The sequence below is a fragment of the Salvia miltiorrhiza genome, chromosome 4 (genome assembly GCF_028751815.1).
Source record: "Salvia miltiorrhiza cultivar Shanhuang (shh) chromosome 4, IMPLAD_Smil_shh, whole genome shotgun sequence".
NCBI lineage: Eukaryota > Viridiplantae > Streptophyta > Magnoliopsida > Lamiales > Lamiaceae > Salvia > Salvia miltiorrhiza.
Genome location: NC_080390.1, coordinates 32,597,114 through 32,610,035, shown reverse-complemented (window position 1 = coordinate 32,610,035; position 12,922 = coordinate 32,597,114). Strand labels below are relative to the sequence as shown.

The window sequence follows — 12,922 nt, the reverse complement described above, 5'->3', positions numbered from 1 at the left end:
GGGTTAAACTGTGTCAAATACGCAGAGTGAAATTCAGTGTACCACATTTGATATCTCATTTTGTGTTCTATTTTCAAATTTTTTTATTTTCTTATAATGTTGAATTCTGGGTGAAATCGTGTCAAATACGCAGAGTGAAATTTAGTGTACCGCATTTGATATCTCATTTTGTGTTCTATTTTTCAAATTTTTTCATTTTCTTATAATGTTTTTCTCCAGTTTCGACTTTGTATGCTTTTTAGTTTAGTTTTATGATTATTAACTAGGATTTATTCCATCTAATTAGGGTATATAATTATTTTTATCATTTAATTTTATTTTGATTAGCTATTAATAGGTTGATAATAAACGTTATGGCATATAATATTTTAAAATTTTAATTTTTTGAAATAAAATTTAAATACAATTTTTAATTTTATGATAAATTTTATTTTAATAAAATATATTATTAAAATAATAATTATAAGAAGTGTTAATATATAAGAGTAGCCACTTTTATATAGTAAAAATAAATTTTACCCACTCAAACAAAAACATAAAAAATACCCACTTTTTGTGTTAAAGGACTAAATTACCCTTCTATATAAATGGGCAAACCCTAATTTTATTTCATTCTCTCATTTCTCTCTCTCTCTCTCTCTCTCTTCTCTCTCTCTCTACCCGCTCTCTCCTCTCTCTCTCTCATTCCTCAGCGCTCTCTCTCTCTCTTTCTCTCTCTCTCTCTCTGGCGATTGAGGCGGCGGATCGATTGGAGCACGGTGGTGGCGGCCGAGGGCGACCATTGAGGCGGCGGATCGACTGGAGCACAGCAGTGGCAGTCGAGGACGGCCATGGCTACATCGGCATTGCCGCTACGCGTTCCTCTCCTCATCTCCAATCTCGGCGTCTCTCTTTCCTTCTTCCTCTGTCTATACGCACCTCCGCCGCTGTTCGCCCCCTCGCCGCGGTCGAGGCTCCAGAGAAGGTCATCGATCTCGGCGATCAGATCTCGAGCCTCACCATCGCCGCCTCGTTCTTTCTCTTCTCTCTCTCTCGCTTCTTTCCTCTCTCTCTCCTCTTTCTCTCATCTGGTCTCTTATCTATCAGTAGCAGCAGCGAAGGCGGCGCCGCCTCTTTCTCTCTACTCTTCTCCAAATTTGAAGCTTTAATTTTGTGATAATTTTTCATTTGAATTTAGGGATCAAGTTTGAATTTTGATGAAGCTTTGTTCTAGAATGAATTTTGAATTTAGGGATGGATTTTTGGATGAATTTAGAGATGAATTTTGATGCCAATGAGAATGATTGGAATGAATTTCTGCAGATTGGATAAATTTCTCCCTAATTCGATTGAATGTAATCGAAAAAACATATAAGTAACGAAGAAATTGATGAAAATCGTGCAATTTTGTACAAATGTTCTTGAATTCACAACTGAATTATCAGCATTGGTTGTGAATTCACAATTGAAATAGTGTTGGTTGTGAATTCAAGTTTCATTGGTTGTGAATTCACAATTTGAAATAATGTTGGTTTTGAATTCAAGTTTTATCGGTTGTGAATTCACAACTCGAAATAATGTTGGTTGTGAATTCACGCGAATTCACAACCAACACTTGTTATTCACAACCAATACTTGAATTTAGTTGTGAATTCGAGTTGAATTCACAACCAGTGAACATTGGGTATTTGTATAATTTTATATGCAAGGGTAAAATGGTAAATGTGGGTATTTTTTTAAGTTTTTATATTAGTGGGTAAAATTTATTTTTACTAAAGGGAAGTGGGTATTTTCAAAATTCACTCTGAATGAGATATATATATATATATATATATATATATATATATAGGGTGCGGTTATAGTGAGAACCACAATTATCGTGAGAACATAAGAACCAATAAAATTACTGCATCTGCTATACAAATTAATGCATCCGCTATTAAATTTAATGCATCCGAAAAAAATAATGTTTTTGCTCCCTTCAGGATTCGAACCCAGCACCTGCATCCATCCACCAAGATGATGCATCCACCGTAGATCTTGATGATGAATGACTTAAAATGGTTCTCCGTTCTTATTTTATTAGTGGTTCTTATTTGAACCTCTCCCAATATATATATATATAGTGTATATAAAATTATAGGAAACTGAATGTTATCCCCAATTGCGCATATAGTAAGCAAGAAATTTGTATTAAGTTCAAACATATACTTGAGTATGTGTACATGAATGAATATTAAAATGATCGAAGTCATCGATGTAATAAGTAATGAAGATATTTATAGATCACAGTTATAGGTAGCCGTAGCCGACGTAGATAGGTCTTTTTCTCTCAAAAAAGTAAAAATAAAAAAACATTAATGGCATTGGTGCATGCATGTTGAATGTAGTTATTGTCTGAATCTGTAGGCAACAGAAAGCCAGTATCTTTATTACAAATTAATGAAAATCGCAAGGGAACGTAGTCAATTTTGATCCAAATTTATTGGTCTTATTTTATGAAAAATTTGAGAATAATTTTATAGAAGAATAGACACTACTAGAAACTCTCACTAATTAAGCTTCATTAAAAAAAAAAAAAAAAAACTCTCACTATAAACTTCATATATACTAATTTTTTTAGAGAATTCGATGGAAAATAAACCATCATTAGATCAATAGTCATGTAAAGTTAATTCCATCTCGTATATTATTCAACAAATGAACGACACACACATATTTCTCATAATATGTATATATGAATTGGATCAAATAAAAATCAATTTTAGAATATAAATTAAGAATTAATCTTAATTCTTATCACGTGAATATCTACGATGAATTCATAATTTTGTTAAAAGAATATGTGATCCATGAACAAAAAATTTCATTGTTCACAACGAAGTCATTATTTTTCATAATAAATTCACCATTCTGTACTAGTTGATAGTTTATGCTATGGGCCAAAAAAGAAGAAGAAGAATGAAAACAAGAAATTAATGAATGACTATACCAATTGTAGTCCATCACCATCACCATGATCACCAACACCTTCAAAGCTGCTGCAATTCGAAGAATTGGCAACAGCTCTACATATTGGACAAGCAGCAGTCTTCAAAAGCCAGGAATCTATGCATTGAGCATGAAAACTGTGATTGCACTTTGGCAAAATCCTGCATCTTTCACCAGCTGCAAAAATCTCCAAACAAACTGCACACTCCACATTCATAATCACCCCTTTCTCCTCCACCGCATAATCAAACCACGGAAGCTTCTTGATCTCCTCCGGATTCATGCTCGGAATCCGGTCGAATCGAGGCGGTGCAGAAGGGGCTGGATCGCCCCTAAAAGCCCTCCCCACAACACAAACATGGATGATTACCAAAACAGCTATCCCAACAAATAGTAGTATCACAGATACGATTATTTCCACAACCATTTTTTTCCCACTTATGTTTCTACATAATCAAGAATTCCCATTCTTGAGATATAAATGTGGATTTTTGGCAGGGAGGAAAATGGCTGGAGTGGTATCAACAGGTGAGGAATGATGCATTTTTGGCAGTTAATTTTTCATTCAATGAGAAGATGGATTTTCTCATTTAATGTTTCTCCCTTCATTTGATGATGGAGTAGAAATCAAACAATTCTTTCTTTTGGAGTAGAAATTTTGAGAGAGTTTGGTAGCTGAAAATGGCATTTGATCCAAATTGGCCTCAGTTTTCAAAATTTGATTTCTTGGGGGATTTATTTAAGATTATTGTTGAGAACAGAGTCAGTTGAGGCTGGCCAATACTATTGGCTGGTGTCATAAAATTGAAATTAAATAAACTTGGAAAGAAGAAAAAAATTAAAGGTTTTGTTGGGTAGTTTAATAATCAAGTTGATATAATATTAAATCAACATCACATGATTCAGCAATGATTTAAACATTGATGAGTGACTGACAAGTTCAAAACTGTATCAGGGATCCAAATATACAAGTAATATTTGTGTTTCTTTTTTCTTTTTCTGGGGGAGGGTAAACGCCCAGTATGTAAAAAAAATGTCGTAATTATTTTTTGACGAATAACATAATTTATATATGGAGAGAAAAAAACTTAATTGTCGAATTTAAAATGGTGATACCATTATAGCTGAGATGGAATTAGGAAGCATTCTCTTTTGATGGTTTGAAAAAGTAAAGAAAATATTTTATGTATATTCATGCTTTTATTGACTAATGGGGACAGAAAAATATATAGTGTATTAGTGTGACCCAAGTCAACTACATCGCACAAAAGAATTTTGGATCTCAATTATAAATAGAGTGCTTGTTTTATCTTTTTTTTTTTCACCGATATATATATTATCCAATAGTATTAATAATAGGTGTCAAATCTTGAACTTTAATGTTTGAATTGAAATCATATACGCAAACCGAAAAAAAAAAACATTATGTGAGAAATTTTAAAGTTTTTAGTATTGCCTTAAATTTAGAGGTAGGAACATTATTTTTCACTAAAGAAAGATAAAAGTAGAAGAGAATAATGGGAATTAACGCCAATTGATTATAATTTATACATCTTAATTAGCAAGAAGAGACTAGTGCTTGACAAAAACAATCAATTAATTAGTTATTAGATTAATCTTATCCTAGTGGTTGCATGGGATGAGTAGATAAGGAATCATGTCATTAAAATATTAATCCCATATTGTCCTCATATATAACGTACTTATTAAATTAATAATGTTAATGTGAACAACGATCAATAATATATTATTAGAATTGAGACATCAAGTTTATTATAAACAATGCATCCGAAGACTAGTTTTTGATTAAGTAGGAAAGAATTAGTCCAATAATCTTCTGTTTTGTTTTATCGTATGCATGCACATGCACTATTTAACATCGCAAATTCTTGGAAAAGGTACTCTATGACATGATTAATGGGATCGGAATAATTATTATTTTATTGACTAAAGTTAAATTTAAATATTCAAAAATTTGACTTTGAATTAAAATGTCTCAAACTATACATAACTATAATCAAATATGTAAACTACAATAAAAATATCTCCAACTATACATAACTACAAGTAAAAACCTCAACTATCACAACAATAATAAAAAATTCTCATAATTAAATTTCCATTATGAAAATATTATACTATCTTTATCTATAAAGAGTATGTAACATTGTGTTCGGCATAAATTTTAATATAATAATTGGTGGATAAAAATGAATAGTAATGGTTGAATTGAGTGTGAGGCCATGTAAAAATGTATGATTATGATTAAATATAGAAAGTGAGGTCATGTTCGAAAAAAGAAAATAGTACTACTCCCTCCATTCGTCAAAAGTATGTCATTTTTGCTAGGCACGAGTTTTAATAAAATGATTGGTGATTTTTATGTAATGGAAAAAATATCCCACTATAATAAGTGATTGAGATTGAATAAATGATGATTTTTTTGTAAATAAAAGCTATTTATAAGGATTAATGATAATGAAAAGGTTGTGGGGCAATGTATTTAAAATGAAAGTGATATACTTTCTATGGATGTCAAAAATAACAAAAGTAACATACTTTTAGTGGACAGAAGGAATATATTTTTTGTAGATGCCAAATAAGGTAATTATTTTATACTCCTTATGCACGAAGATAGTATGATTCATCAGACATTAATGTAGAATTTTTTTTAAAAATATTGAAAATGAGCTACATCGAAGCAGTATTGTTTCTAATGTATATTTTTTTTATAAAAAGATTCTAACAAGCCACGTAAATTTTTTTATGATTTGAATATAATTCTAAATATTTTTGTTTTAAAATGTTGTTGAATGTATTGAGAGTAGAGAAAATGTTGTTGAATGTTTTGAGCTAGAATGATGAAAATGTATTTTAATTAGTATTGAGAATTGTGAAAGTATGAAAAGTAAGGATAAATATCTCATTTATCCGTGTTGGGGTATAGCCCGAAGTAGATAGAAAATTTTCTTATGGATGTCCCAAAAAAATTAGGAATTGAAGTTCTTTCGTGAATAGAGATAATATAATTTTAAATTCACAAAAACTTGGGTACCCGCATTCTGATCCAAACCCGCATCCTGGCCCCAAATCATGTAAATGACACTATTCGGTTATACAAATGACACTGTTTATAATTGGCATTATTCGGTTATATAAATGACACTGTGACATTTTAAAATGTTATAGTGTCATTTTCAATTTTATAGTGTCATTTAAAATATTATAGTATCATTTACAATTTTAAAGTGTCAAATTACAGGAAGTGTCATTTATATTTTTAAATAGTATCAATTATACACAATAATTTACAAAGTTATAGTGTCATTTCTACGTAGTGTCAATTGCAAACAGCGTCATTTATATAATCAAATAGTATCATTTATACGATTTGAATTAGGATACGAGTTTGAATCAAAATACAAATTAAAATTTGAATCCAAATCAATTCAATTATACGATACACTCAATGGTACCCAGAATCGCCCCTTTTCAATTTTATTCTTCATTCTGCGTATAGCTAGCTAGTACAAATCGGAAGTGTGTACATATAAATACAAAACATACGCGAGAAGTGGTGCTATTTTTCAAAGTCTTGGTCAGCAAAACTTTCACAAAGATTATTATATGAAGAAAATATAGAATTATATATGCATGACTAATCAGAGGTGTTCCGAAAGTCAATTCGATGTTAGATTATTATGTCCCTACAAGTGATTTCACTTTTACAAATATCTATTTAAAGCAATTTAATAGTTGAAAAACTAGTTGATATCTAGATTCTCATATAACTGACGGCACTAAATTTCAGCACTAACTAAATAAAATAATAAAATCGGGATCTAAGAATGAATTAAAACTAATTAATTAATAGAAGAAATCTTCGTATGATACAAAAATGAAGATCCATCGCTCCTTCCTTTTACTTTTACTTTTTCTATTTTGAGTTGCTTCTGGACCTTATTGTTCAAAAAACATAAATTATTCTTATATTGCTCCCTCAAATTAACATAGATCATATTATATACTCTCTCCGTGGTAAAACTGAGACACTCAAAGACTCTCATTTATAAGAGGTCTTGGATTCAATCTCACATACGTGCGATGATATTTTCCCAGTTGAGGGGTGGTATTGTATTTTATATTTTTTGTGTGTGGGTGTAGCTTTCCCAAAAAAAAAACAATATATATATACTCTCTTCGTCTTATAAAAATATAAATAATTTATCATTTAGAACGTCTCATATAAACATAAACATTTCCATTTTTATATACTATTTCTTTATTTTTTATCCTTCCTTTTTATACTTATTCATAAAAGAACTATCATGGCCCATCACAATTTTTTTTCAATTAACTCATTACTCTCATACTATATTTATCCATGATCTATTGTCATCGGTCATCCTAAATTATTATTAAATACAAAAAAATATAATAAAGAAAAAGAAGAAATGAGTAATCTAACATGGCTTATTGTGAAAAAAGTTGGCAGACCAACTTATAAATTATCATGATGAAGTTCGTGTGCATGTGTGTTGGTTTAGTGGTAAGTGGTTAATGTCCAAGGCCCGAGGTCATGGGTTTGAGTACACTGTGTTGCGGTCGTCAAATTTCTTTATTTACTTATATAATTTATCAAAAAAAAGTTATCAAGTTCATTATTTGTGTGATTATCATTGGCTGTATACATTTATTTTGATTAATATATTTTAAGTTAGAGTTGGCCATTGATAAAATATAAAAAGTTGTATAATTGAGTTGAATTATATGTTGTGTATGTGGAAGAGAGAGAAATAAATTTTTTTATTAAAAGGTTGGGCGCGGTTGATTTAAATTGTTGATAAATAGTCTCATAACACTTTATAAAGTGAGATCCATTTTTCACTCACAATAACTTTCAACTAACATTTCTTAAGACTCATCACTTCCAATTGTTTAAGTTTTTGTGAGACTGTGAGAGTTTTAGTAACCCAAATTAAAGCTAAATAACATAAAATTTCATGCATGATTATAAATTATATGAATGATTTCTCAATAAAGCCGGGCTGAGAGGAATTTGTTGGAGCTGGGTATATCATTGCTTCCTATTGCCGTAGAGAGCTTTCTTTGCTTCCGGAGGTTAGAGTTAGCCATGTTAGAAGAGAACAAAATGTCGCCGTCGCTCACTGTTTATCGAAGGCTGCAAGAGATATTGGTACACATTATGTTTGGAATGAACCCCCCGTTGTCTGTGGTGGGTCATCTCCTATCCCCATGTTCTTGTGTTCAATAATATATCTTCGTTTTTTCGTAAAAAAAAAATTATACGAACGCATATGTGTACCAAAATAAATCAGTTCCATATAAACTTTCTCAATCTCGTGCGTACAATTTTTATTTTAATTTATTGGTGAACCGAAACATCTCTATTATGAAATTATCATTAAACATATAACACATATATAATGATGAAATAAATCTAATACGATTTACCAGAAAAGATTCCACCATATAAATAATTTCGAACTTGAGCCCTTTTCACTATTTAATTACCTGTATTATGGTTGGGGATATATGATTAAACATTCACACACACGCGCGCACACACACAGACATTTGCATTTATTGCTAATTATGTAAATGTGGTTGTCTAATTAATTTCTATTATTTCTAATGTTTATTTTAAATAGTTTATCTTTAGTATCTTATAAACATGATCGCATATCGAATTTCCCACTTAGTAGTTAGTACTAGTATAAAATAACTTCTTTCACACTAGTCATTATTTTTAATATTAAAAAGTAGACCGAAAATAGAAAAACACAACACTTAAACTTAGAAAAACCATAACCTCGGAACCACAAATTCTCCCAAAAAAACTCATCGTGAAAAAGAGAAAGTAATGTAGTGTTAAGTTCGTTAGTTAAGATCTTAACGGTCAATATGCAACGAGAATTTTCCACTTGTTTGGTATAAATATGTATTAACTTTTTCACTCAAAAACAAACACCCACTTTCACATTTGTGTTTCTAATTGCAGAAGTTCATCTTTCTTTTCTCATTCACAAGATCATCTCTTTTTCCCATTCTTACTTTTCTTCTAATTACGTGAAGACAATTCTATATAAGGGTTCAAAATGACTATCGATGCAGAAACCGCAAGAACCATTGTCGGGATCATTGGTTCGTTATTTATGTCATTTTCTCTTTAATATATGCATATACTCGTATGTATATTTTTGTACTATACGAGTAGAGTGCACTATTAAAATAAAATACGATTGTTAGGCACAATATTATAACGAGCACATTGCAATGCATGCATGATATCTAATGATCTTGCTTTTTGTTGAGAATTAAGGGGATCGAGAGTTTGAAAAATGAATAAAGTTCATTTTCTATTCTAAGTGATTAGATTTATTTTAGTCAGTCAATCGACAAGAAAATGTATTATTGTTTCATATTGATTGCATCTCACTTGATGCTAATTTATCTCTCCTTGTTTATATTATTGCATATCAACATTCATTAATTTTCTTCATATTTGATTTACTACTTATTGAATTAGTTCTTCCCATTTGCAGGAAATTTCATCTCCTTTGGCCTATTTCTTTCTCCTGGGTAATTTTTTTTCACATCTTCTTAATATATACAATAAAACAAACCATCAACACACTTATTCTAATTAACTCTCATTTCAAGCATATCAAAATTATAATTATTTTGAGTGATTAATTATGATGAAATTGCAGTCCAACTTTCTACAAGATTTGGCAAGAAAAATCAGTTCAACATTTCAAACCAGATCCTTATCTTGTAACGGTGCTCAACTGCATGATGTGGTGCTTATATGGCATGCCCTCCGTCCATCCCGATAGCCTCCTCGTCGTCACCATCAATGGCATCGGCTTCTTCATCGAGATCGCCTACGTCACTATCTTCTTTATCTACTCCAACACCTGGCCTAAGCGCGTAAATATCATTATTACCCCTTAATTACTTTACTAATATTACATTTGATGCAGTTAAGCTCGAGCTTTATTTATTTTAACGATCGATGTTTTAATCAGCGAAAGATCTTGCTCTACCTTTTCGTTGAGACCATTTTCTTCATTGTGATCGTGTTCATCACTATGTTTTGCCTCCATGGAACCAAGAATAGGTCCATGCTCGTTGGAATTATATGCATCGTCATGAACATTGGGATGTACACATCCCCCCTAACCATCATGGTACAATACGTTTCTATTTCATTATACCTATATATAAAGAATCGTCTGTTGCATATATAGGACTTTATTATATATTACAATTCATTATTTTTTATTCGTATTCACTTTTATATTTGTAGAAACGTGTTATCAAGACAAAGAGTGTCAAGTTCATGCCGTTCTATCTATCAATAGCCAACTTTGCGAATGGCACTATTTGGTCCATCTATGCTCTCATCAAGTTTGACTCTTACGTTCTGGTAATTATTTTATCAATGCATGTGTGATGTAATGAATATAATATTCAGTCGTGTTCAATTCTTTATTTAGTTACTTTTTTTTTGTAGATCCCAAATGGTTTGGGAGCTATATCTGGATTGGTGCAGCTAATATTGTATGGATGCTACTACAAGTCTACCAATTGGGATGAAGATGACAGCTCCCACCAATCAGAAATGGAGCTTAACGATGGTCCTAATAAGGCATAATTCTTCCATGCTCGTATAAGCCGCTAGGGTTTCTACACTGGAGGCGGTGTGCTATTTTATGTTTCGACATCTTATAATACTAGCCGAGGATGAGCTAGTTCGTTGCCTAAATACACGAGAGCGTCTACAACTAATTTTACTGGAATATGAGGTACCACAATAAAAGATCAGACATGGTTTGTCGCTTGATGTGCGTACATGAATTAGTCCTCGAGTGTTTGCTATTGATTATTCTTATGAATTATTTTTAATTCGGCACACAAAGTGTTTTCGTGTGTCTTTCATTTCAGATCATTTGTTACTAGTGGCGTTGCATTTTCTTGTTCTCTGAATTATTAGCTGACTGCAAGTGCAGAGTGGAATTATGTGTAGTAGAGAGCAAGTTCATTATATCCATAGGGACCGAGAAATCAAATAATGAATTACTGCTATTAATTTTTTTTTACTATTTAAACTATGGAAAATGGGATTTTTAATTAATTCTAAAGCAATAATAAAACTTCAATAAAAATAATTAAATAATATTAAATGGCTTTAGGAAATACCAATGCAAAAAACTATTTTTAGGATTCGATTTCAATGGATAATCCAATTCAAACTCAACCAAGTACATAAATGACTCAATGTTTTCTAGTAAGATAAAAAAATTGGTTTAAACACCTTCTACCTTAGCGCCTAAATAATAGATTAGCATGTAAGAAATTATTCTGTTCAATTAATAACTCACATGAAACTCCAAAAAGATCGATTAGATCCGATATTCTCACACTAATCTCAAGTCATGTCGACTTTATTGACTAGCATGTCCTATGTTTTATTTCATATGTTAATCATCTCCTTTTGATTTCAAATAAGGCTCAATTGGTGGCGTATCAATTAAACAAATAATAAATCAATAACACACAAAAGAAATAAGGGTCGTGCTTGATTAAAAAAATAAAATAATTCAAATCATCTATATTCAAACCCTAAAATAATAGAAAATTAGCCAATCATATCATCATGGAAACAAATAATTCAAAGTCAAATAAAAATATAATTAAAAATAATAAAAATCGTGGAGAAAAATTTAATGGTCTTGAAATTCTTCAAACAACTTGAATTCCTTGATATTTTTGTTTTTCACTTCTCCAAAAGCTCAAAAATATAAAAATGGGCTAAGAACAATAAGATGGATACCTTGATTATATTATTGGAAAAAGGGTATTTATAAGTGGAGTAAGAGATTAAGTCAAAATAGGGATCGAAATCGACGAAAAATAAGAAAGAATGGCCAAAATTAGTGAAATTATGTAAAATCTGGCGTAAAATGTTGAGGTAGCGACTGCTTCCATTGACTGCTACCAATTGCGCCATTCCAAACACGTCCCATGGTGAGGGCTCATGGCCACGGTGACCAAGTTGTTTCGGCTTATTTTCCCTCCATCGAGCTTTAATTTATGCATTATTTCCGTCCACGAATTCCTATCGAGATATACTTTGACTTTATGAAGCTGAATCTCCTTTATATAGATCATATTTTTATGAGATTTGATCAAAAAATGCAACCATGTATCAATTCTAAAAAAAAAACAAATCTATGTATACGTTCGTTTCAAACACGAGTTTTCAAGTAAATTTGATACAATTACACCGCTAGGAATGCAGAAAATTCATGTTTGTCATCTTTATTGTAATACAAATAATGAACGTCAATATAAATTTTATGTTTGTTTTCTACGTCCAATGTTGGTTATAACGTTAATAGTCTTTCCAATATAATGTTTTTTTTGTTTTTTTATTAATCCTCTATCATTTAATTATCATCAACCATTGGTGATAAATGATTTAAAGGGATCAGATACTAGTACAAGGTCAACAATTTAATATTACTGTTGAGATTCGATTAATGGGTTGATGACTCATCGAAGAAAGTTCAAGAAACAAAGTAAACAAAAATAACACGAAGAATTTTACATGGTTGGATCATAAAGATCTAATTCCACGGAAAGTTACCAGAAAATATTCACTATCAATGACAATAAATTACAGCTAATATTGAGGGAGTAAATGCTCTCACAGAGATTTGCAATTCTCCATCTCTCTCTCTCTCTCTCTCTCTCAAAGATATGCGCTTTATGTATTACATATTTTCATATATGTTGCGTGTCACGACTATCGTTATATGTAGAACTTAAAATAACTGTTGCATAACTGCTTCCATATCAGCAAACTCGTCTGTCAGTAGATTCTACAATGCTGAATATTCAGCACACCAACTAACACATTCGT

General features: G+C 31.0%; 2 protein-coding genes across 2 annotated transcripts; one reads left to right on the top strand and one right to left on the bottom strand.

Annotated features, from left to right (window-relative positions):
* Nucleotides 1–2,825: 2,825 nt before the first annotated feature.
* On the bottom strand, nt 2,826–3,750 carry LOC131021181 (RING-H2 finger protein ATL74-like). Its single transcript, XM_057950273.1, has one exon. It carries the CDS (start codon nt 3,395–3,397, stop codon nt 2,966–2,968), a length of 432 nt encoding a protein of 143 aa, XP_057806256.1. The 5' UTR covers nt 3,398–3,750; the 3' UTR covers nt 2,826–2,965.
* Nucleotides 3,751–8,943: 5,193 nt separating this feature from the next.
* On the top strand, nt 8,944–11,082 carry LOC131021180 (bidirectional sugar transporter SWEET5-like). Its single transcript, XM_057950272.1, has 6 exons — nt 8,944–9,135; nt 9,537–9,573; nt 9,705–9,924; nt 10,023–10,184; nt 10,304–10,423; nt 10,511–11,082. Exons 1-6 carry the CDS (start codon nt 9,090–9,092, stop codon nt 10,649–10,651), a joined length of 726 nt encoding a protein of 241 aa, XP_057806255.1. The 5' UTR covers nt 8,944–9,089; the 3' UTR covers nt 10,652–11,082.
* Nucleotides 11,083–12,922: the final 1,840 nt, after the last annotated feature.